This window comes from Chaetodon trifascialis, chromosome 12 (genome assembly GCF_039877785.1).
Source record: "Chaetodon trifascialis isolate fChaTrf1 chromosome 12, fChaTrf1.hap1, whole genome shotgun sequence".
NCBI classification, from domain to species: Eukaryota; Metazoa; Chordata; class Actinopteri; order Chaetodontiformes; family Chaetodontidae; genus Chaetodon; species Chaetodon trifascialis.
In genome coordinates this window covers 13877553-13902906 of record NC_092067.1, presented here as the reverse complement: position 1 = coordinate 13902906, position 25354 = coordinate 13877553, and the positions used below count along the sequence as shown (strand labels likewise).

General features: G+C 40.7%; 1 protein-coding gene across 1 annotated transcript in view; it reads right to left on the bottom strand.

The window, feature by feature from the left end:
* The window catches only part of pde11a (phosphodiesterase 11a), a 37348-nt gene that overhangs the window by 4273 nt on the left and 7721 nt on the right, over positions 1 to 25354 (bottom strand). Inside the window, exons 3-19 of the mRNA XM_070976748.1 lie at positions 20704 to 20793; positions 19951 to 20091; positions 19203 to 19267; positions 17530 to 17662; positions 16004 to 16079; positions 13085 to 13152; positions 12898 to 12990; positions 11253 to 11303; positions 8604 to 8750; positions 8373 to 8480; positions 7564 to 7673; positions 6643 to 6733; positions 3629 to 3729; positions 3334 to 3411; positions 3185 to 3248; positions 2794 to 2868; positions 1812 to 1895 (exon numbers count right to left, since the gene is read on the bottom strand). Coding sequence (XP_070832849.1) covers positions 1812 to 1895; positions 2794 to 2868; positions 3185 to 3248; positions 3334 to 3411; positions 3629 to 3729; positions 6643 to 6733; positions 7564 to 7673; positions 8373 to 8480; positions 8604 to 8750; positions 11253 to 11303; positions 12898 to 12990; positions 13085 to 13152; positions 16004 to 16079; positions 17530 to 17662; positions 19203 to 19267; positions 19951 to 20091; positions 20704 to 20793 — 1575 coding nt within the window. The remainder of the gene's footprint in view (positions 1 to 1811; positions 1896 to 2793; positions 2869 to 3184; positions 3249 to 3333; positions 3412 to 3628; positions 3730 to 6642; positions 6734 to 7563; positions 7674 to 8372; positions 8481 to 8603; positions 8751 to 11252; positions 11304 to 12897; positions 12991 to 13084; positions 13153 to 16003; positions 16080 to 17529; positions 17663 to 19202; positions 19268 to 19950; positions 20092 to 20703; positions 20794 to 25354) is intronic.

Genomic DNA, 25354 nt, shown 5'->3' with positions numbered 1-25354 from the left:
TCAAACAGGAGGATCTGCTGCTTTTTCTGTCTTACATGATTAGAAATAGATCACTTGGAGCTTTTGGACTCTTGATCGACCAAAAGTTAACTGAAGACATCAACTTTATCTTTAATAAATGATCATTTTTCACTATTTTCTGATATTTGTTACAGTGCTGGGGCCCATTTGTGGTAAAATAAACATCTATATATGTCTTAAATATGTTCAATCAAGATGATTATCTGCATATTAACTGATAATTGTGTGTTGCAGAGTGCCATGTGCTAAATAAGTGGATGTTGATTACGTTTAATCTTTGAAACCATCATCACACTGTGCTGGCATGTGGCCCATGTGGAGCTCTTATTTCCAAAAACTACAAAGACAGAGTGCATTGATGCTCTTAATCTTTATGTCTTTGTCTCATGTGCGGCTTGAAAGAAGTGAATTTTCCAAAGGAGAACAATTTCCCTCTTTCTCCGCAGCATATATCCACAGTGGGACGTTGTCATTGGCTTGTGCGGCATCATTATTCCACTGAGTTCGACTCAGAAGCAGAGGAAGAAGAGAGAGACTGTCATATGGTGGGGCGTAAAGATGGAAGGTTATATAATGGGGGATTAATATTCCACAAAGTAGCGAGCCACCACCAGGAGAAGGAGATCAGCGAGATCAAGAACGAGATCTCTTCCGCCCACGGACAAAAACCCTGCCGCCTCTGAACTTTCTCTGTTCTCCCCCTCGCAAATTTAATTGGCAGCAGCATGATCGCGAGCTCCATATCTGCATTCTCCAAACATCAGCTTTTACACGAGGCGGCGTGGAGACAAACCCCCCACGCAGGCAACACACGCGAAAGCTTTGATGCTTTTTATCTACACGGCGCAGACAGCAACAATGGTGGAACCAGAGCCCGGCAAAGATTAGTCTGCTCTAACTTTTGACACTGATCCTGGGATAATTCAATAGACGTGAAGATGATCTATTGTTTGTTTTCTGCTCGTGATGACTAAGAGTAATGTGTTTAATATGACAGTAAAGAGGAGGGAGGTCTTGCTGCGTGGCTTAACGGCACAAAAGCAGAGAAAATCACACAAACTATTTTATCCTCGACTCCTTTCACAACTCTCATGCGTCTGATTTGTTTGCTTTCATGAATCTACCTTCAACACGCCTCATCTCTTAACAGACCTGATATCCTCAGTAAGTCAGCCTGCGTCTCTCTCCCACACAGCCTCTGCTGCCGGCAGCGGGAGGGGCAGGCGAGTCTCTCTTGACGTCAGTCAGAAACACACAAGCGCACATTACTATACTGGAGAGGACGCAGTATAGATTTCCATTAATTCCCTGGAAGATAACCACGAGCTCTAACTCTGACCCGAACACTTTGCTCAGCTGGGATCCTCGAATGAAATCAGCCTCCCCATCTGTGCGTTAGCCAAAATGTCTCAGCAGAACAGCGTGCAGTCAGAGAATCGGCCCCCGTTTATTTCATTACTGTGCAGCAAAGCCCAAAGTACACTGTCTTAGTGATGGGATTTAACCCGACTAACATACTCGCACACTCCACCACCTCTGAGCTTTCTCGCAGTCAGAGAGTGCACACTCATTCTCAAAAGAACACGATGCGACCTTGAAGTTGTTTCAGAAACAGCATTTCTTCTTCGGTGAGAAATCTGTGGCTGCCAAGAAAGTTGAATAGTTGTTGGTGACAGTTTCATTGCTGGCGTCAGTGGGGGGACAATAGCAGGGGAAGGACAGCGGCTACTGATGGAGAAGGCGGATGTGTGACAACAAAGGCCAGAGAGCGGTGGAGCTTGAAGCGTTACCTCGTACAGCGGCGCGCAGATCCCATCAATCCACCCCAGCTGAAGCCCTGGCAGCTCGTCCTTCCTGTTCCGATCAAAGATGGCCTGAAAACACAGAAGTTAAAGTGCATTCACATTTCCATTTTTTTTGGGGGGGGGGAAACAAAGCAGACACGTGCTTCTGATTAACATGAGGCTTAAGTGGTGTTTTGGTTGAAAGAAGAATCTCCCTCAGCTCTCAACACAGCTGAGTCCATTTTCCATTCTACCTCATTCTTCTGCAGCCTGAACTTAAGAAGCTCCACTGAGGCTGTGCTTCAGAGATAGTTACCGGGCTACGACTTAGAAGTTAATATTTAATTTCCAACACCCACACACAGAGCGGTAAAGGTTTGACACAAGCGGCAGACCTGAGGCTACTGCATTAGTTATTTCAGAGGGGAGGCAATGTGGCCAGGCTCGATTAGTCAACAGCCATTAATTGCACACAGAAAGCTGCTGGTTTCCTCCCCTTCAAGAACTTGCAACACAGTTCAGCCTTCAAAGCTGCTCCATCAAACACACAGCTCTCCTCTGTTGTGGCGCTGTGGCTTTGAGGGCAACCAGAATACGTTATGAATTAAGACAACATCTCCATCAGGACCTAAGTCTTTTTTGCGTCTATATGAGGAAAAATAGAGATCTCAGCCATCAGCAAGTCAAAGCTAGTGGAGCTCAAACACACCAAAGCGCCTTGTGTGTTTACAGCTGAATGAACAGAAAGGTCAGCGTTGCCTTTGAATCCTGTGTAGGAGGAGTTTTTTTTAAGAATGACTGTTAAATGGTCCACAGTTTGCTCTTGGCACAGCAGCGAGGCAGCGGAGCGCTCCAGCTGACGATACACTTTTCTCACACTACGAGCTCTAATGTTTCCGACACAGTGTGTTTTAGAAACTGTATCTTCAGCATCGCCGGCTCGTGGAGGTCAGAGAGGTGAAAGGAAAAAGAGCAGAGATGTACTCACGGAGGGTGTGAGCTTCAGCTCCGATCGCTCTCTGTCGCCCTGCTCAAAGAACTCACTGGTCACCAACTCTGCCACCTGGAACAAGAGGGAAGGTAAATATGGCCATTGATTATTTTCATTATTGATTAATCAATTCCTCATTTGGTCAAAACCTGAAGATGATCAGCTTCCAATCACGCGAGACAAGAAAAAATAACAAATCCACTTCATTTAGAAGCTTTGGACATTGAACATTTTCTTGCTTGAAAAAGGACTGAAACGATTAATCGGTTCTCAGAATCGTTGCTTCTGCTGACCGATTAATCAATCAGCCCTTTCACCTCTGCAGTAGATGACTTTTTTCTTAGAAATACTGTACATGATTTCACACACACGAGAAAGCATTTCTCACCTTGCGTGATATTTCCCAAGGTTTGGTGACAGCCCCGAGATCACACGCCGTCATCATCATGGATCTGAGAGGGATCACACAGGTTTATCTCATGCAGTGTTTGTGGTGTGAGACACTTTGCACCAGCGTGTCTGCGTGCAGGACATTACCTGCACATGTCTCTATGAGCCTTCACATTCCAGTTGTACTCTCCATTGCTGACCAGCTCAAAGAAAGTGTTTCTGTTCCTGCAGGGAAACAAGACAGCTGTATCTGCAGGTGTAACTGATATACAATCCACAAGGGGGCGGTATTAGCTAAAAGAAGTAAACAGCATAACGGGACAGACTGGCTGTGCTTCATTGTAAATTAGTTAGTACACTGGAGTCAGCCAAGCTCTGTGGATGTCTCACTATCTGGAGATTTAACAGTTTAATAAGCAGCGTGGTGTTTAGCACAACATACTCGAAGTAAAGAGTGAGGTCTGTGGCCAGGATGGACTGTTTCAACAGCTGCATGAGGTCACTGTACTCTGTGGACGAGAGGTTGGAGAAGATATTGTGACCCTGTGGAAACACATACAGAGATAACATGATAAAGAATCACTACACGCATGGCACATCTGCACACAAAGAGCCGAAAGTAAAGGACTACAGGTCATTATATTCAGCAAGGGGGGCATTTACTCAACAGAGGGACCGTATTCTTTGTTACACAGGTTTATTTTACACATGTTTTTTCATTATCAAACAAGAGACTGACTCTTATATTACACTGCTGATAATACTGGCAGATATTTGTTTATTCATTGGATTTGACATACTAAAAAAAAAAAAAAACAGGTAACAAGATGTAGGAATCTGTTTATTAACTCCTATTTAATCTGAAAATATTTTGTCTCTTGTACATATTTTTGTCACAACAAACTTTGCTAAATGTATGCATATTAACATTATGCGATTAGATTTTTACTACTAATTCAGTCAGATTAGCAGATGATGTACATTTGGGCTTCATTATGAAAGAACAATTAAAAATAGTGTAAATTCTGCCTCTTTTTATCTTAATGTTGGAATTAAACTGTTTTGGATTTCTTTTTTGGGGCCGAATAAATCCATACAGGACTGTGAATAGCAGGTTTACCATCACGAGGTGCCCCGCGAACACCTGGGAGAAGCCATAAGAACAGAAAAACGCAAAATAATGAGTATTCATAAGTGTCTGACATCTGAATTTACTGCTCACTACAGAGCAAATGATTGATTATCTGTATTACAGAAGGAAGTAAATGAGTGCAGGGAATGATTTGTCTTTTCCTACCATGACGTGTCTTTCATGAAAGCGGTCTGTTTGCACAACTAAACGATAACTGTAAAAAACATGTAATAATAAAACTGAATGGATCTGTGCAGAGGAGGGAAGCCAGCGGCTCTTAATAAGTAAGCAACATCCCTCACTTGAGGCCCTCTATCATTAAAACAGGCCTCTTCTCCATCATGTATTATACATTCATTCAGCACTTAGGCACCCCCCTCAAGAGGACGGTCTGAATGGATGAAGAAGTCTGCCTGTGGAGGAAACAGAAGATGTAGAGGTGCTAAGAGAAGAGGACCAGAGTGATGACCTGCAGAGAGGCAGCTGAGATCTTCAAAACTGGACGACTACGGTTTTCCTTTTTAAAACACTGAGAATCCAAGAGGAAAGACTGTCAGGTCGTGCCTCAGATTCCCTTCATGAGCTCATGTGTTCCCATGAAATATTGAACAACGTGACGGCAGAAACACAAAGGACTTCTCTCATTCTGTCACAATTGGAGCGGACGAAGGAGGGAGGCAAGGAAAATAGGAAGTGAGAATGACGAGAGGAAATTGAGAGATACAAAGGGAGTGAGTGACGTTTAAAAGTTTACATTTTAAATGAATGGCCCGCGCCGGCTGGCAGATTGAATCGTGAGCTTTCTCCTCTACTTGAATTAGCCACGCTATTCATTTATATGCTAATAGGACAGCGGTAGTTCAACCCCAGTATCAACAGAAACCATTATGATACTCCAAGCAAACATTTGTCAGCTTACTGTGTTGTCAGCACCATGATAATGAAGCCACTGGAACATACCCTGCTAAGCCTCGGCTCAGCTGCTCCCTCAAAACGTCTTTAATTACAACTTCATGCAAACCCAGTCACCTGGTAAAATGTCTCTCTCAGCCAATTACCACCAAATCTATCGCCTCTGTAATTACATTGATTTGAGGGCAGCCTGAGCTATTTGTTTACTCGCTCACATACAGCAGACACTGAGGCACCACATGGTTGCCTTCAGGCACAGTGGAAACAAACTCAATTTTTTTTTTAAGGTAAAGTGGGCTTTAGGTTTTTTCATTCATTTAGATGGCTGGAAAGCACAATGAGAGATATATAGCAGGAAAAATACAGTGTCAACTTCGTCCGTACAAGTCAGATTACTATACATATTTTGGCATTTTGGGAAACATGCTTATCCGCAGCATACTGTAGGACTGGAAACAGGAGGAAACAGCTGGTCTGGTTCTGTCCTGGAGTCTCTTTGCTGGTTGGTTTCAGCCTAATGACTCCAGGAGGTCACTGTGCACGGATAAGAAATTGTGCAGCACATAATCAACAAAAACACAACTTGTTCATTTTCCACCTCAGTTTCTGTAAGGATGAAACCAGAGATATATAATTAGTGAGCTTTAGAGGTACTGGCGGGCAGATTTCTTTTTGGGCAGAGCCAGGCTAGCTGTTTCCCCGTTTCCAGTCTTTGTGCTAAGCTAAGCTAACCAGCTGCTGACTGCAGCTTCATATTTAGCGTACAGACATGAGAGTGGTATCGATCTTCTCATCGAACGCTCGGCAAGACAGTGAATTACGTGTGTTTCCCTGAATGTTGGACTATTCCTTTAAATACATGACTTTAGTCTTCAACCACTCTCTGTTCTGCCATGCAGGATAACTGACCATTTGTCATACCATAGAAAGGAAAGCACAGGTTTTACTGAACACATTAAAAAGATCTGCAGTTTGTGGTGCTGTTGAATTGTCTTGCATTATACTGACAGGTGTTTCTACTATTTTGTGCACCCCGTTTATATCAATGTGAGCTAAATAACAGAAACGCTGCTCTGTATAGTGTCACTGGTGTATTAGACTGCATTGGTTTTAGCTAGGTGTACCTAATAAACTGGCAACTGAGTGTCCATTCTGATAAATTACACTGTGGTCTTTTTCAGTCATTATAAAAAAAGGAAGCACAAGACATGGCAGAGTAAACAGCTTAAACCTTGCAGTGTCTCAAAGGGAGGAAGGGTGTCAAAGAGTCAAGAACGTAGCTGCAGATGGTGTTTGAAATGGCTTGATATGATGTGCATTTGAATGTGCTGCACAAACGCAACATGCAGTGGCAGGCATTAGCAGAAGCTTCATGGTAACTGCATTGCAGCAGATATTGGAACATAGTGCACCTCGCTCTGCAGGATCATAACAGCATGGTTGAAGTGGTGGTGCTCCAGTGTAGCAGAGGTCCCATAAAGCAGAGCAAGGGCTGAGCCCGTCCTGACACACACACACACACACACACACACACACACACACAAAGAAACACATACAGGGATCAAGAAGAGGGATCATATCAGCATTGAACACATACAGAGAAACAAAGTCTGCTGTTGAGTCTCTTGTAATTCCCTCACTCTGCACTCTGTCGACAACTTTAGGCTCACCAATAAAAGAAGCTGGAGAGCAATAAGCTTAACTGCAACCGAAATTCAATTGGTCAACAGTGAATATGATCAGCGTTTAATGTGGAGAAAAAACTGTGCCTGGTGCACTGAAGATGGGGCATGTGGGCCAGTTTGGGATATTCTAATCTGCATAAACAGATATCCGCATATGAATCACAGAATCTGAAGGCAAGCGACAAGAATTTAAAAACGCTTAAAAGTCTCCACAAAAATCATTTAAGCCAACAGAGGAAAATATAAAAAATGAATCAGCAAGATTGTTTTTGTTCAGCATTAATTTTTTTCTAGTTTTTCTAGTGATTTCGGTTCACGATTATGTCTCTCTTTCTCTTCATCTGCTTCTTAGTTTCAGATTTGCTTCACTATCACAGCCTTTGTGAGGGAACAGAACACCGAGTTGAAGCAATTCAATGTACCCGCTGATCTAAATGTGCTCAGAGCCGGCCGTGTTTACAGTCTCTTCGTTAAGCAGACCCTTATATAAGCCTTACACAACTTGCCACTTGACTCTGACTCTGATCTCGGCTGGACTGCTGCAGAATGCTGCAGGTGGGAAAACACACCATAAACAGTGTGTAGGAGGGAGTGTGTGTTTGTGTGTGTGTGGCAGACACAGAGAGATAAAGCGCGATAAACACTTACTTCGCCTGGAAAGCGTTGTTTGTGCCCCTGTGGTCCAGGTCATGGCACACACAACCTACAATGAGCGCTAAGATCTCCACCTCCGTCAGAGTCTCCTGGAAGCCCGCCGTCTGATTGGCACAGAAGAGAGGAGGCCAATGAAAAGACAAACACACACTCAACTGAATGAAAGTCCAACGGCAGCATCGTCCAGAAAAAACAGTATCTGGCTCAATAGCCAGTGGGACTGCAGTGACAGAGTCACACAGGGAGCTTTATGGCTTGGATGAATGGGTTCTGGAGGCCATGTGCTGAGTGAGTCACTATAGGTCATTGTGGGGAGAGCGGCAAAGATAGCACAGCCCACTCATTAAAACACATGGCAGGAGAGTGGAGGTGCCCACAACAGCTTACACACTACTATTTCATTTCCCTCTGCCAATGATCAATTCAGCTGGGACACCATGCATTAATGCTGTGCTTGATTAAATGAACTACACTGGGGTGTTTGTCTAAGAGCGTGTGTGTGTTTGTGTGTATGTGTGTGTTAGCCCAAGGACCCGATAAAGTAAAGGCCTGCTGGAAGTAATTCTCTTGGGATTTCTGATCAAACAAACATCTCTGGTTCGACTGTTTGTATAATTAATAACAGAATATGTCGTAATTTGAATCTGAGTGATTTCAGCATCATTCAGACAGTGACAGTGAGGCTTATAGGGAACCAGTCTGAACACTGCCGATGGTGTCGTTATTCTACAGCCGTTACATGCAATCAATGTTTACGTCATAACAAGTTCTCTCGATTCGTGGTAGCATAGCAGCATCTGTACCGTTAGCATGGCAAACATGCACTGGCAGACGTTGAAGGCATGCCTCCAGTTGTGATAAAGAACCATCCTGTAGTTTTTTCTGACAGTCAGCAGCCATCTGCACAATGTCTGGAGGGGAAGACGCAGAGAGAGAGACAAGCACATGGGTCAGCAGTTGTCATGAGGACACATTAGGATTTGACCACCCAAGTGTTCAGCAAGGAATCGCATAAGGAAAGTCGGCGGGCCCACCTCATAGTCGATCTTAAATTTCTGCACCATTCCCAACTCCATGAACATTCTCAGAGCGGCCGTTATCATGGCGTCCACGTCCAGAGAGAAATCGTCAAAGGACAGCTTATCGATGCCCAGCTCGCAGACCAGGGGGATGTTAGCTGCCTGTTCCATTGTGGTGGGAGAAAACGTTGAGGGGGAAAGCGAGTTAAGAGAGCAGGAGAGGATGGAGAGGTCAGAGGATGCGGTGCCATTTTTAGATGATACATGGAAATATGGAGACATGCTAATTAAGACTCTGAGGACTCATTGAGAGAGGGTTAAGATTAATGAGCAAGCTTTAGGAAGGATTTCTCTGTTGTTTACTGTCTGAGCTCATTGACAAACGTAGCTGCGCAGAAGTGATCATCACGACTTTTTTTCATAATTACTCAAACAAAAACAAAAACGTACGTGATTCCAATTAAACATATTCATACTGAAGCATCCGTGTCTCCTTTGTTCAGTGCGGGCTAATGAGCCCAATATGTCTCATCTGGCTCGAGTCAGCATTTATAACATGACGATCTCATGCTTTCTAACCTGCAGCTCATTCCAAAAGCTCTTTTAGAAATCTGTGTTATAGTGTCAGCCGTGTTTCTCGTTTCTTTTCCTTTCACAGCCACGAGAGCACCATGGTTGCCTCACAAATGTTTGCCTGTCAGGTCAGCAGGTACTCTCCTCTCGCTTAATTCACAGCCCCGGGTTAGGAAATGTCAGCCGGGTTTGTTTGTCACTGCCATTTGCACTCTGGTGGAATCCCAGCCAAGTGTGCTCCTTATGTAGAGCAGTTATGAAAGAAAGTGGGGGAAAGGCAGGAAGCAGAGCGTGGTGCTGGATGTAAGGGGGGGGGCTGAAAGATCATACAGGCGCACTGGAAAGCAGGGTTCCTACATTGCAGCCACAGGGGAAAATCCTACACATGAAAGTGCAGGAAAATAGGTCATATCTATATTTCAGACATGTCAATGCCAATTAAAAATGTAGATATTTTCATTTTTTCCACATTGTAAATAATACAGTGAGAGTGATTGCCTATTGATTGGAGTGATCCATTTCAAATACCACAATTAGTTTATTTTCATCTGGGAATTCTCGGCCCATATTTCCACTCGCGGTTCTTTGGAGGACCTGGAAAAGGAAGTCTAGAAGACAGAATGCCAGTCATCCCTCTCTGTTTTTTTATTTTAAATTTCCCATTAACATTAATGGCAGATTGTTAATTAATTAGAAAAGGATATGTCATTAAAGGACTCATGAGCAAACCAAATACATTATGAGATCAATTTCTGAGATTTTACTTTGCCATTATATTTTAGGCATCAGAGAGATGAAAGTCTTGGATAATCATTTTGTGAGATGGAGGGGCGTAGCAGAGTAATAACGGGCATTTATTAGGTTTATTTCCTCTAATATGTCTTAATTGAACTCGGTAAAAGCCTTGATATTAAGGAATGCATCTTCAGAAGCAGGAAAACAATTAAATCATATTACGGCAATTACCTGCACCACCAGAGCAAACCTGATAATCACCAATTGTAATCCACACCGAGAGTGTGTATGGACTGGAATAGATGAAGGACAGCCTGTCTTCATCATGAACTTTATATAAAACAATATTCACATGGCTCCTGATGGAAGGCAACAGCAAACGATGTAATCACTTCTGATTACAAACTGAGGTTTGAGGGAAGTGATTTCACATCATTCCTCATTGCCTAACGTACCACAGCTCCTAAGATCTTGGTGTACAGATTTCATTTGAAGGAAAAAGGCGGCGTTATTCTATATTTTTCTTACTGTCAACAAACCAAAACCAACAATGCAAATTAGTCTATCTCTCACTACTTTGACACTCAGCTCCAAGCCTATTCTTTCCTACAGGTCACAAATATCAGCTTCATTTAAATATAAAACATTTCGTTATTTTTCCTTAAACAGCTGGGAAACAGTTTGAAGTCCACCTTACGCATTCAGAAGTAAACAGCGCATTCATTGGGGACTATTCTCCACTGCGGATTAAAGATGCTCCGTGAAGTGTTTTTAACAAATTGCATTGTGTGTATCCCTGACTACTAACAAACACACTGAATGTATTTCTGTCCTCACAACACTTAAAACACTTCTTAAAATAGTTTTTCATGTCTTGATCCCTGCTGTTGTTGGGGCAAGGTCACATTAGTGAAAAGTGTGAACCAAAATTGAGCAAAATTGCTCAACAGCACTACTAGTGGTCAAAAAGTCCCCAGGGTACCTTTAATACATTTCTTTTCATTTGCTTTTAACGATATACATTTATTTTTGTAAACTGGAAACCGTTTCCTTCAGTGGAAACCAAAGTGTGGAGAAAATAAAGAGCCCATGAATAGCAGAAAGGACAAAAAAAAGCATTTAAAGTCATGTGTGTGATTTATGGCTGCTTCATATAGAAATTCGCCAGCCTTATCCTTTAATAGCGATGTTACTACTTTAAGAATAAGCAATGTCTCACATGATTTGCGACTTTAATATCTGTGTTGAGCTGAGAGTTAAGAAAAAAACCGAATCCCCCCACTACTGTTCGTACTGTGAGAAAGAAATGGGTTTGCTGAGACAAATGTAATGACGACAACGCTGAATATCCGTTACCTTGAATTTGTCAACTTCAGTCTTGGAGCAAGTGGCATGGTATGACAGAACCTGCAAAATAATGACGCAGTGTCAGTGTATTTCTCAAATCATTAAAATAACCGCTAGGGCTCTAAGAGAAGCACAACTGTGGCTACGGCTTGGAAATACTGCACACTGGAATTACAGCATTACACACAGCAGATCTTCTAGAGGAGGAAGTTAACACCTGCCCCTTGAACAGTCTACATGAGCAGTGATCTCAGCCCTGATTCCATCGCCATGTTCCCTTCATTTCCTGAGAGAAATACCTCGCTCAGACCTGCAGATCCTTATTTGATCATAAATGCTCATGTTTATTCAGTGCTGCCAGAAGCAATGCATCTACAGATTGGTTCATTCAGCGTGTCACCTTTAAATGCTCTATCTCTCTGTTCTGTGCTTCTCCTACCTTGAAACAGTGGTGCTAACTACTATAATGCACCTGAAAGCTCCCCATTGTAATCTAAGGATGTACTGTAAAGGCTGAGCAGTGCTGAATGGCTACATACTGCAGGGCAGATGAGGAATTGCTTTTCACCGCCTCTCATTAATTTTCAATAAAACCATTGTGAGAATGTTATCTACAAAGAGAGATCAGCACTTTTTCATGCGTATTGTGGAAATAGGAGACTAAAAAAGGAGCCAAGCACAAAGACCCCTGAGAGAGTATAACTAAGGCTTTATATTAAGCATGCAGCAGCCGTTGTTCCCCCTGACTTCTGGGTAAATGTTTCAGCACAGAGCATATGTTGACTTGAAAGGAAAACAAAGATACCATTATAGCTAATGGAATGGAAGAAAAGATAGGATGCACAGGGAAAATTCATCTGAGGGAAGGCGTGAAAGCGAACACAATGAGCATGTCCAAGTTATGCTGTCCAAGTAATGTGTCACCTTGGACAATTCCTCCCACCCACTTCACAACGTGCTGACCAAGCACAGGTGTGCATTCACTGGAAGACTCATTCCACAGAGATGTACCAGAGAGCGTCACAGGAAGTCACTCCTGCCCGTGGCCTTCAACCTTTTTAACTCCTCCCTCAGTCTCAATAGACTCGCAACTGTTACCAGCTATGGCAAGGCAGATTTAACACTACAGTAAATTTGGGCAATATTTCAACTGTTGTATCAGCTCAACTATTCAATTATTCATCTGTGCAATTCTCTTTATTACTGCTTCTATTACAGCTTTAATAATGCATTTATACTGGGCATTTCTATTATTATATATTTCGAGTTATTCAAATATGGTTTATATTGTTGTTATATGTTGTAGTATGATGCACATATTTTATACATTCTCTTATTTGTCTTGTAATAACTGTATGTTGATACATATTTCTACTCTAGAATGGGAGCAACTGTAACGTGACTCAATCAATAAAGTATGTCTGATTCTGATTCAGATGCAGGCGTGACAAAAGGAAACTGAAGCACAAAGCAGCAGCAGTACACAATCAACCTACGTCAACACTCCGAAGCAGCATTACAGTTTGCACTGTAATGCTTTAGCAAATACAAGTAGATAAAAAGATTTCCTATTCAATCACATGGAAGAAACTGGAATTTCTATTTTCAAATTGTGCTATGCTGCAGAAAATTGAATGGGATGTTGAGTTCTTACGTCCAAAGCCACAGACTGCTTGGCCCAGGACTTCTTCACCTGGTCATACATGATGGTGTTGTTGATGCCCAGCCCACAAAAGATCACAAAGGCCTAGGAAAAGAACAAAAGGCAGATAAACTCCACAGTGTCCAGTATACCTACAGGTCACTCTATGTGGAAAATGATACAGAAGCAAGTGCAGTACCTCAAAGAGACGCTGGTCTGCGTCATCGAATGGTTTCCCATCGAGCCTGTTCAGCACTTGGGCGACACCTGTTACGCAAAGTCAGTTTATCTGTTCAATAAGAACTTAATGTTTAAAGTTTGATATTGGTGAGGCTCCGGTGCATATAACCCACCTCCAATTAAAAGAGGATCAAACCCACAATCTCCATGCCACTAACTAATATGCATTATTAATGGAAATGAAGCTAAGACACAACATCCTATCACATAAATAGCAGTATATCCAAATATGTGTTGTGTAACACCATATTAAAAATCTCTGTATACTTGATAATATATATATATATATATATATATATATATATATATATATATATATATATATATATATATATATATATATATATATATATATATATATATATATATATATATATATATATATTATTTTTACATGGTTATACAAAGTGGCAAAAATGTCGCACATGTGAATTTGGCATTGAGTTAATGTTATCTCTGACAGGGCATCCAGTTAGTGTCCACAATGCTGCAGTGGGATTGAAGGCTTTCTATTTGACAGCAGTATTCCCTGTTTAGAGGGCTTCTCTCATCATCTAATTAAAAACAGAGCAAGCCTTTGTTGATAAAGCATAAACATTTAATTGATAGAGACTGGCTTTTATTGTCACTGAGAAATTATGCTAAAAAGTAATTACACAATACATTACCATTTTTATTTATCTCTACGGGGTCAAACAAACCTGCCACCAAAGTGACATTTTAATTTCAATGTATAGCTGGAGATGCACAGAGGTGAAACAGGATTAGTGCTGGAGCTGAGAACAGTTTTCATTATGGCGTCATTAAATTTAAAATAGAGGCCTGATGTTTTCTCGGAGCTATTATTGCTCCCTCTGCAATGAGCATGTAATTTGTGACAAGTTGCAGCATAGGTGGCCTCAAAGCACACGCAAGCTAAATGACACACAATCGTTAACTACACCACATTCCTAATGTCACAACTGTTATTCAACCAAAAAACATAATATGCCAATGATTTACAGCTCCATTGCAACTTTGTACACAGATGACCAGTAGTGTTGTGTGACTGCTTTTACAGGATAATAGAAATACAGCAAATGTGAGAGATTTACAGTTTAAAAGTTAAAAGCATAGGCAAGTGGTGGAAAATTGAATCTAATTAAAAACAACTTTTCAGCAATACAAATGAAGGCTATTTAAAAGCTAAGCTAAGAAGATAGATTTTTAGCCATTAGGGCTTGTCTAATATCATCGGGGAGGTTTGTGTTGCATGAAAACAAAATGCTGCTTCGCTGTGTTTTACACATAAAGTCAAAGCTACACAGGAATGGCTTAAAAACAACAACGTTAACGTCTCAAAGTGGCCGAGTCAGGGTCCAGATCTCGATCCAATCAACAATTTGTGGCTGGACTTCAAAAAGCCTGTTCGCTCAAAATGCCCATGCAACCTGACAGAGTTTGGTTTATTCATATTTGGAGCAAATTATCTGTTTTTTGAACCATTTGTCTTTCTTAAGATATATATATTATATAAATGTTATATATGATATAAATTTTAGCTGACATCATGCTTTATTAGTGAATTCCTGGCCTGATACAGTTCAGTTATATTAATTTATTTATTTGGATGTTACCTCGTTGTAATGTCATGATTTTGTGGACTGGCCTGGTTCTCTCTGAATCTCAATTTTTTTCAGCAAGTTTAGCAAAATGGCTTTTCAGGCTAGCAAAAGCAACATTTTTTTATAGTCTTATGTAACTGAATTTGAAAAATATTTGCCATATTGACAAAGTGAGTGTTTATATGATTTTACTCACATTCAATATTTAACATTAAATGTCATTCTTGCTGGAGTCACACAAGTTTTTCTTCTTGGTAATGTTTTGAAGGAGCTCTCTGTAACCTTGGAACACGACACAAGGACATCCGTTTTCTAACTTAATGTATCCTTGACTTGAGAATTTCATCTCCTGCTGCTTTGTTTGTGTAATGGTTTTTCTCTCTGGAAAAACCTCAGGTGCCGCCCACACATGCACTGCATTTCTCCATCCCCTCACTCTTTCTGTCCTTCTTCCCTCTCCCCGACAAATGCACTTACACCTACGCAAAAAAGACGGAGCGCACGCGGACATCACACACACGCACAGGTCTTAACCAACCATCGGCGGCAGATATGCTGATCACTTTGCACTCAAATAAAACAAATGAGTTCCTGCGTCAGATCTCAGTGGACCAACTGGAGCTGCTATCACTGCTCCTCTCTGCAATATCCAGCACCAAAACCAGAGGAGAGATCAATGATTTATCAGTGTCAGTGTGGTGCTGGCCTGGGGCTGATTCACAAACACAAAGCATAAGACCAGAAGAAGAAAACTCCTCCTCCAAGTGTGGAGTAATGGTGCAGCGTGGATCTAATCACACACATGCAGCCTCAGCTAAACATATGCTCAAGCACTCTCACCCCTATTGTCTACTATGCAGAAAAAAATGGAAATTTTTTAAACCTGTGTCTTAAAAAAATGTACATTTTCTCCACAAGTGCATGTCAGATATACACTGCACTGATATATTATACTGCATATCTGCATATCTGCATAACAGACACACTATATGGCCAAAAGTAGGTGGACACATCTGTCTTTTGGTTTGGGACTAATTTTCATGGTTTGAGCAAGTTCAACTCGCTCTAATTAAGGTTAGTTTTAATGCTATGCCATATGTTGCAGCCATTATATGTATATGGATTATTTTTGTATTTCATCTGTCTACATACTTTTGGTCATATAGCGTATTACACAACTTTAATACCTTTCAATAAACATATGCAAAGCTAAAAAATGACTCCTGTGTTACATTTACCAAACAGAGAAAAGGAAGCTCCATGTGTTAACTTACCAATGATTTGGTGGTTGCTGTTCCATATGGGAACACAAAGCACAGAGCGGATATGGAAGTCTGAGAACTGGTCCGCCTAAAGAGAGTGGGAGTGTGAAGAAAGCATACAATTAGAATTATCATCCATCTGCAGGAAAGATTTCCTTGTACTGTTCTCAGAATTGTACTCTGGTTTTACCTCTAAGTATAACTAGGACAGGTTTTTGAACCTCAAAACTTATCACAAACATCACATTTGGCTTCAGGAAAGTGTGATGAATTTTTTTCTTACATTTTATGGCCCAAAAAGTTATTAATTAATCAAGAAAACTGCTGGCAAATTAATCAATTCTGAGAATAATCTTTAGCTGCAGCCGCACTTCTTCCTTAATCTGCTATTTTCACATTCACATTCATAGTTTGACTCGATCTAACTGCTTCGTATAACATTAAGCAACGATGTATTTGAGACATATTTGAGAAGCAGGTTTAAAATTCTTCATGATGTACTGAAAGAATGTATCCATACCCAAGAATAGTATTAGCACTAGTGTTGAAAGATACCCAGCTCTCTAGTGTTCACCTCTGGAGTATTAACTATGTTTACAGGCCTAACCTCTAATGGAAGAGCGAGGCTACATGGAAATATAAGACCAGCAGGACGCAGTGTACAGTAAGAACCCTGAAGGCCCTTTCAAAGCGAGAAGCAGCAAGTCAGTGCCTCTATTCATTTCAGTGAGTCTGCCGGCAGCTTTTCCGTAGTACACACTTTCCATTTTTCTGTCACTGCTGCTTAACGTTGACCACGTCAACTTTTGCTGCTTGCAGCTGGATGCAGAGTGGACTGCTGTGCTAGCCGCTGTGGGATTCCGTTTAGGTCTATGCAGCATCAGCACTGGCCGACTTGGTTATCGCTTCCTGGTTTGAAAGGACATTTATTGTACAGAGGTCAATTAACAGCTGACGAAATAGAAAAATGGGTGGTATGTAATTTCTCATCAGGTGGTGCCAATAAAGAAAGATTTGAAAAAAGTCAAAGGCAACTGAACTTTATGTTTCACCTTGAAGACTTTTAAAAGGCCTCATCAATTCTACTAACTGGCACCTATTTTAGTCTCCACGCCTGGAAACTTCCTTCAGGTCACTATAATACAAACAACATGAACTGATAAACAGCACAGGGAGGGATGTTAGTTTGACACGATGGTCTCCTTCATTTCTGTTTCACACCATCTGAATGCCATCCTGACATCGCTCCCCGGGCAGTTCCACAGCCATCACTGAATCCCATGTGACCTCATTGACTCTCATGTGACATCAACATGTGAACATCCCACAGAGGTTTAAAATGTCATGCCGGTGGAACTGAGCATGCCTCATGGATGAGTGGTGAAACATTTTCAGCACCAAGCAGTGAGCCTACTTTTGATTGAGTACTTCTAGAAATACTATGACCTGAATAATAATCACATATTCCATACTGGCTCTGTCGCAGCATTATAATCCAAGTGATGTCACATTTGAAAGGTGCTTTTGTGTGTTGGTACCTCAGCGTCAAAGCGAGGATCCTGATAGGCATCACTGATGTTCACGGGTAGTCCTGTGGATGCCACCAGCTCTGCAATACTGTTGTTGATGAGCCAGTCTGAGTAAGATGATTTCTCCATGCTGTCTTTGAAACTAGGGGGAGAACATAAGAGGCAAAGATGACAAGAGGAACAGGATGGACGAAACAGTGCTGGACCACATTTGGTTCACATTCACTTGCCTTGTATCAGCAGAGGTTTGAAAAAGATCCTCAAACACACTCCTTCTCAAAAAAAAAAACAACAAAAAAAAAACATATAAAAAGTAAACCCTCTGAACTGCAAGCTTGCAAAGGACCCTTCTTATTTCTCTTCATGGACTCTTCTTTTACATTGACTCGCATTTAATGAACTTCTCATACAGTAGATATCAGTAAGCTTCTCCTGCAGCTTATGAAGTAATGAAAAGTTAATTGTGTGATTGTCTTCCTTATTGCCAAACGCCCCCACACGCATAGAAACACCTGCATGCCTACACAGACTTCCCATTCACATTAATTGCAGTGGGCTGCCGCTGACTTTTTACCTTCAAACGCAACAAGCTAAATGTTCAGCGTGGCTCACTTTGTCTTTCAAGATTAGAATAAAAATGGAAGAGACACCGATGTCAGATCTTTTGAAGCCTTTTGATCCGGTGATACAGCTATGTGTGGATGTGAAACCCACAGTGCAGCGGGGAATAAACCTCATGGGTGGGATGGCAAAGATGCTTTTTCTTTCTTGCTCTCTTCATTCTCTCTGTCTCTCGTCTGTCATTTAGCTTCCACAGACACACCAGCAGCACTGTACACTCGCTCAACATTATCCTCCCCATGGGGGCGGCTGGGGATTGTGAGGCACATTAGAAATCCTACAGTACGCTCGCCTTTTGACACCAAATTTATTCACTTAATTACACGCATAAATCTTGCACAGCAACCCTTGTTATTCAGATGTGAACCTTTAGGAAGACTAGTGTCATCGCAGAGATACTGTACTTTTGTCACTTCAGCTGGGTTTGAAATGTTGTGCAGTTTACTTGAAATCACAAACTGGTTATTTGCAGTATTTAATATGTGATCACAAAAACACAGATCAGTTGGGAGTGTTGAAAACCAAACTACTACTACTAATTTCCTACCATTTGTATTTTCTTATTCATTACTGCTGTGGTTATCAGTGTTGCCTTGAAGTGACGGTATCAGTTATGGCAAGTGCAGGACTCAGGGGGAAAGTCTGTCTTCTTTTCAGCACTGGTTTTATCCATAAACATCCCACACAATATTAAGCCTCTCTTTCACCACTCAGCCATGCCTAGCAGTGGAGAGAAGCAGCAAAACCCAATTAAGTAGGGCTCCTACAGTATGCCTTCTATTCAGAATCAGCATATTACTCCCATAGCACTACAGAATATTACATTTTTCTACTTCCCTTATTTTTTGTCCTTGATGGAAGCTTTACAGATTCAAACAAGGCTCTGTGCACAATGCACAGGTGCCGTGGCGCCGCAGGCAAGCAAAGGTGGAGATATGACTGTTTAGTGAAAAGGTTACTGGTATGAGAAATGGCAAAATGGAAGGCAAAGCTATGTTTCTCATCAGGCCAGATGTTATTGAGAGGCAGAGTAGATTTTACCACTGAAACATCATACATACCTGCTTTCAGTGTCTGCACTACACTTAGGGGACAGCAGCTCAAAAGACTTGGTGAACTTCACCACCTGAAAGAGAAGGCAAAAAATCACTAAAGCTCTTAGAAATGTTGCATGGAGGTACAAAGTACCTCTTCACTGTTAAAGATTAGGGCAACGTAGATCGTTAAGGCTGCTACATCAGTGTGTAAGCAGCATCTTACTGCTGTAGGTGATTAGCTGGGTGGCTAGGTAGCTACAGTCTAGTGATTCCAGAGGGGTGGAGCCCCTCCAAAGGGTCTCAAGATAACTCTGAGAGGTTGTGAGATGATCAATCAACACACATATTCTGGACTTTTCTATAATATTCTCTGACCTTTCTGGGCCCCAAACCCTCTGAAATGAAACCACGTGAGGATTTTAAAGGGGAAACATGACGAGGAGCCCCAACTCCATACTGCTTTTACGTAAAGGGTCTCGAGCCAAAACAGTTGGGAAGCACAGGTTTAATATTAAATGATGTGTTTTTTTTATAAGTTCATCTGAAAAGTAACTACAGCTGCAGCCATAAATGTAAACACTCTGAAATGTAGTGTAGTAGAAGCATAACATAGCAGAAAATGGAAATACTTAAAGTAAAGTACATGTACCTCAAAATTGTACTTCACTACAGTACTTGAGTAAATGTACTTAGTTGCATTCTACCACTGCACAAATGTACAGACAGACAGACAGACAGACACATACATACACAGCAGAGATAAAAACAGTACCGGTGACTCAATGTCCTCCAGCAGCTGAACAGAGCAGCGCTCGCACTTTAGCAATGTCTGGGCACGGTGCATGATCTTCCTGACAATCTTCTCCAGGTCAGTCTGCTCTTCAAACAGGTCATTGACTACCTCCAAGAGTGCCTGAACACCAGTAACAGACAAAGATACCCGCAAAATAAGAAATCGGTCGGCAGGAACACAGTGAAGCAATAGTGAAAACCTTTTAAATAAACACGCCTTGCCTTGCTCAGCTGTTAGTGCACAATTATTATTATTATCCTTAAACCATAAACCAACAGGACGATATAACATGATTAGTTTCCCCAATAAAAGTAAATTAGGCTCTTTATCTAAGGCAGTGCCAATCCAATTTAATACACAGGCACATAAAAATCATATGGTGTAAAGGGAGCTCTCCTCATTTCTCCTCTCGGTTCTCTGAGCTGCGTTCTCATTATGTTCTCTTCCATCACAGATCAATGTGTGACATGAATTAGTGCATCTCTTAACATTCCCTAGGAGATTTCGATCATGGACCAGACCTGAGTCGGGATGCAGGCCCATCCCCCACAATAGATCCAGAGAAAGTGTCCATGCAGGGCTGCATGCTGCTCTGTGATCCCCCACTGCAGTGGCAGCAAGTGGGCTGCTGCTGATCAATACTCGGCCTCAATGTCAGCATCGGGGGGAGGAAGTAATGCTGATCCTGGGGATGGGGGAGGTTATTATCATGGTTGGCCCTGCGGCCCTTACCCGGCTCCTGTCGTACTCCTTCCTTGAGGCAGCGAAGAGTTGGGCGTTGGAGATCGCAATACCACAGAAAGGCAGGTACATCTGCAGCACCTGTGGACATATTGAACATTCATAAACTATGCAGACGTCCGTCACCACTGAACTATAGACAGGGTTATTTAGCAAAGATGGTCCCTAATGTCAAAAAATTACTGCTATTATATACACACAGTTCTCTTGAGCTGCCTAAAAACCTACAAGTTGAAGCATTTGGTAGGTTTATTTGTTTGATGCAGCTATGTAACGCTCAGTGAAATGAGATATGTACTTTTCACACTGTTTAAAGATATACTTAAAGGTGTCCTGCAGTGTTTTTGCACCAGTAGCACTAACAGTTGTGTTTTTATTTGTGGGTTCTTGTTTTGTTGGTATCGTACAAGAGCATGTGGTGCAACACAATACACAGTCCTGCCAAAGGTTTCACGCCTTTCCACTTGTCTATATATAACTTTAACGCACAAAGAAGCACAGAAATGAGCCAATGAAGGCAGTGAAAGAAAAACTGGCTGCTAAAGATGACTGTTAAGAATGCGGGATTAAAAAAAATCAGCTTTGCAAATGTTTTGTGAGGATGGAAATGCATTTGTTAAAGCGAGGAAACACACAATGTGTTCTGGTGAGAACTGAACACTGAACGTTAACAACTTTTGTTTTGTTAGAAAACTCTGCAGGGCACCTTTAATGTTGTAGCCAATTTTGCGACCGGCTATAAAAAGCTATTTGGAAGAAACCAAAAGTGAATGAGTGATATTTTCATCCCAGAAAAACTTAGCTTTTGAATTGGAACAAATAAGAAATGGTCTTTCATTGGCATCATTACTTGCAAGGACAAATAAATCAATTCAACTGACATTTTACCATTTGACTGAATAGTCTGACTTACTGTGCCTTGGGCTGATAACATAAATTCCTTATTCCACTCATATTTTCTTCACATAAATAATGTAATCGCTTGATGTGGCCAAATGACTATAGTTAATGTGTATCCTGAAATGGAATCAACGTCTTACCAGGTTGGAATGGAACGACATTTCTTTCTCCGTCACCACTGTTGATTCATAACGAACATCAATATGCAAGCACACCCTACAGAAGACGCAGAGAGGTGCCTGCAATTGCACGCTATTAAGAAAGCTGCGATGTGAATACACGGGTTGAATTCTATACACTACAATCACCCCATAGTGCAGTCTTATCTGAGAGCCACTCAGCCCCCATAACATGGAATCAATAGAATTTAGGTGGTGTGTTTCCTTACTCTGCCTCTTTGTTTAGTTATCTATCTTTAGCATCTGGCTGCTGTGTAAACAATACAATCAGTACAACAAACCCACTAATATTTACCAGCCTTCAGCTCAACCTGAGGGTAGGGACACCACAACAATACATGAATGGGAAGTTACTCAGCTGTGGCCGCTGATACAGGGATATCTCTTTCACCCTTTCAGAAAAGATAATGTATCAGTTACTCATCAGCCACAAATGAACATGTAAAGAGCAGAATCCTATAGCGCGGCGCCTATAAGTGTGAAACTTGCTCACTCCAAACATATTATTTAGATAGTCCACAACCTTGAGTTATGGAGGCATCGCATGCGCTTGGATACGCAGGAAACTAAAAGACTAATATTTATGTTTGTTTGATATGCTTTAGTAGAATATATAGAACATGTCTTTAAACGTATTGTACATTTAGAGCTTCTTCTCTGCTCATACAATGGATTCATAAATTCACATGACAACACGACTACTCTAATTGCTGGAGTCATGAAAATTGTAGACCTAAAAATGGTATGACAGACTGGAAAAGGTTGTGAAACCCTGCTCTAATTGCTGCAATTTCTCTTTACAATCAAACGGGTCTCCTGGGTTAGCTACATATCTATAACTTCTCAGCCTATATTTCAACGGTAGCATGGCTGATATCTGAATTTAAGGAGCATGTCAGCGATAGCAAGGGTGGATTGTTTATTGCAAGGAGAGACTTCCATGACAAAGATAGTATGATATTGCCTGTTTATTAGTCATTCTAAATCACTTATTAATGCATTATTCTGCATGACCATATTATACAATTACTGGACCATTATCTAAGAGTTTTCCCTCAATAACCTCCTAATAACTGTTAATTGATAGCAAGTAAAGAAGTTGTTGCACATGAATTAAGATCTTAATAACCTAACCTAACCCTTAATAACCATAACCCCAAGAATAAGGCATGAATAAGCACTTTATATTGACTAATAAAGAACCAATATGCTACTAATATGCATGCTAATAAGTGACTAGTTAATGGTAAATATGTACACCTTAATATAAAATGTTACCTAGTTTTGTTTTGTGTTGTTTGCTGTACATTGGAGGACCCAAGTGGAAATAAATCATTAGGCTTTATCGCGTTTTTATCCTCAATGACTGCAACTATACATGTACAGAGTTAGTACACCGTAAAAATGTGTTTCTTCTGTTCTGGCATGTTGCACTGATGCGCATATGATGATACTGTTTAGAATTATGCTAAGTAGAAATTAAATCACTAAATTAAAAACATTTCTGATCATTATGTGATGTGAACTATTACTCTGTCATGCTAATGACTAAATTAACTTAATGCACTTCTTCAGTCATTTTCCATAATCAAGCACCTTATGCAATCATTTTCAAAGACGGCAAACAGATGATGCTGAACAATAAGATCATACATAACGCTTTTTCAGCTGTCCTATGGAATTCTCTAATAGTCTTCCAGAAAGACAGTGGCCATCAATAGCCCCAGCAGGAGCAGATTCATTAGCGAGCAGGACTTTGGGGATCTGGCTATGGATCTGCCTGTGGAACAGGCAAACCCAGGAAAAGCACAGCTCTCTCTAATTACATTCTGTCAGGCAGGCCATTATACAAGGTTGCATTACAAACAAGACATTTTTGCCTTGAGACCTGTGGATTGACCAGTAAAGAGCAGTTTAATAACGAAACTAACGGGCCGAGACCTTAGGGACAGTCTGTTCATCTAACCTCAATGATTTCCTTCTCTACAACTGGAATGCATATGAAGAAAGCTGAGGGAAATTATATAGCCAACACTTTTTTTTCCCACTTACTATGTGAATAAAAACTGGTTGATTTAAAAAGCTGTCTTCATGTTGCATGTGTAGTAAGGTGAAGCCATTGTTGTTTTGCCAAGAACTGTTACTGGGAATAAGAACAAAGCTCTGCATCTCCTCTGATATCATGCAGGATGTAATGATCGCTTGTTTTGAAGGTGACATCAAAAGTTTACACAACTGGAATCTACACCTCCGCAAATCTTATAATGCAAGTCATTGCTATATATCATTATCTACAATGAATACCAAGTGAGACACTTCACAGATCATGAATGATCCTGTTTCCTCCCCTTATTCAACGATAACATTAACAAATAAAAAAAATCATATAACCAAATATAGCGTTTAAAACATTGAGTGTTATTTATGGGCTTAGTGCCCAACACAGCTAACAAACACTTAACCATATCAGGACTCCTGCTCAATAGCTTTTATCCATAAATAAATATTCTAAACATCGCAGGTACATGGAAAAAAGCCAGGAGCAAAGAGAGGTCAAAACATGAAGCATCAAATGTTGCATCTGGACTGATGCACATCAAGACAGATCAAGTCTTTCCAAACACTTATCACGCCTCAGGTGAATATTCTCGTGGTCATTGCAAACTCTTTAATCTCACATAATTAATTGAGAATATATTGGGAATTAGGGTGGAAATTGTCTTTCCCAAACCTTGAGAGTTGATTTAGCCGCTGAATTTATTCACAACAGCATCAGTAGTGCTCCCTTAACACCAATGCACTGCCACCTCGTTTGGCTGTGACACAAGGTTGTTCACACATGCTAATTTCAGATCAGAGAAAATGAGTGTAATCAATTAGCATCAATAATTAAGAATTACATAATGAATGACTTTTCGAATCAGCAGCAAAGCGTAGTGTCACCATGTTCATTGTGATAGTTGTGGGCTTTTATAAAATTTGTGTGTTAAAGAAATTTTATTCAAATTTAATGAATGAGGGTAACTTTACATTCCACACAGAAATGTAAGCCTGGTCTGTGTCACAAGACAGAGATTAATAAATTAGTTTCAGATGATTTCATATATACAGTTCAATCAGAATTTACGGAAACCATTTATATTAAGGTATTAACTAGTTTCTTATTAACATGCATATTAGTTGCTTATTGGCTATTTATTAGTTGCTATAAGAACCTACTAATGCCTTATTCTGGGGGTTAGTGTTTTTAAGGATTAGGGTTAAATAATTAAAATCGGAATTTTTGTACAACAACTTACATACTTACTATCAATAAGATGTAATTATTGAGGGAAAACGCTTAGTTAATAGCTTGGTAGTTGTAAAATATGGTCATGTGGAAGAAGGCATTAATAAAGCAATTAAGAACACTTGGCATTATTTTGTATATACAGTGTGTACAAATGTCAATTAATCTTAATTTTTGACTCTCAAGATGATAAACTGTCTTAATCACCTCTGTGGAAACTTAAAGCACAATCTGACTTTGAAGAACTGCAGCGAACAATTGAAAATACATAGTT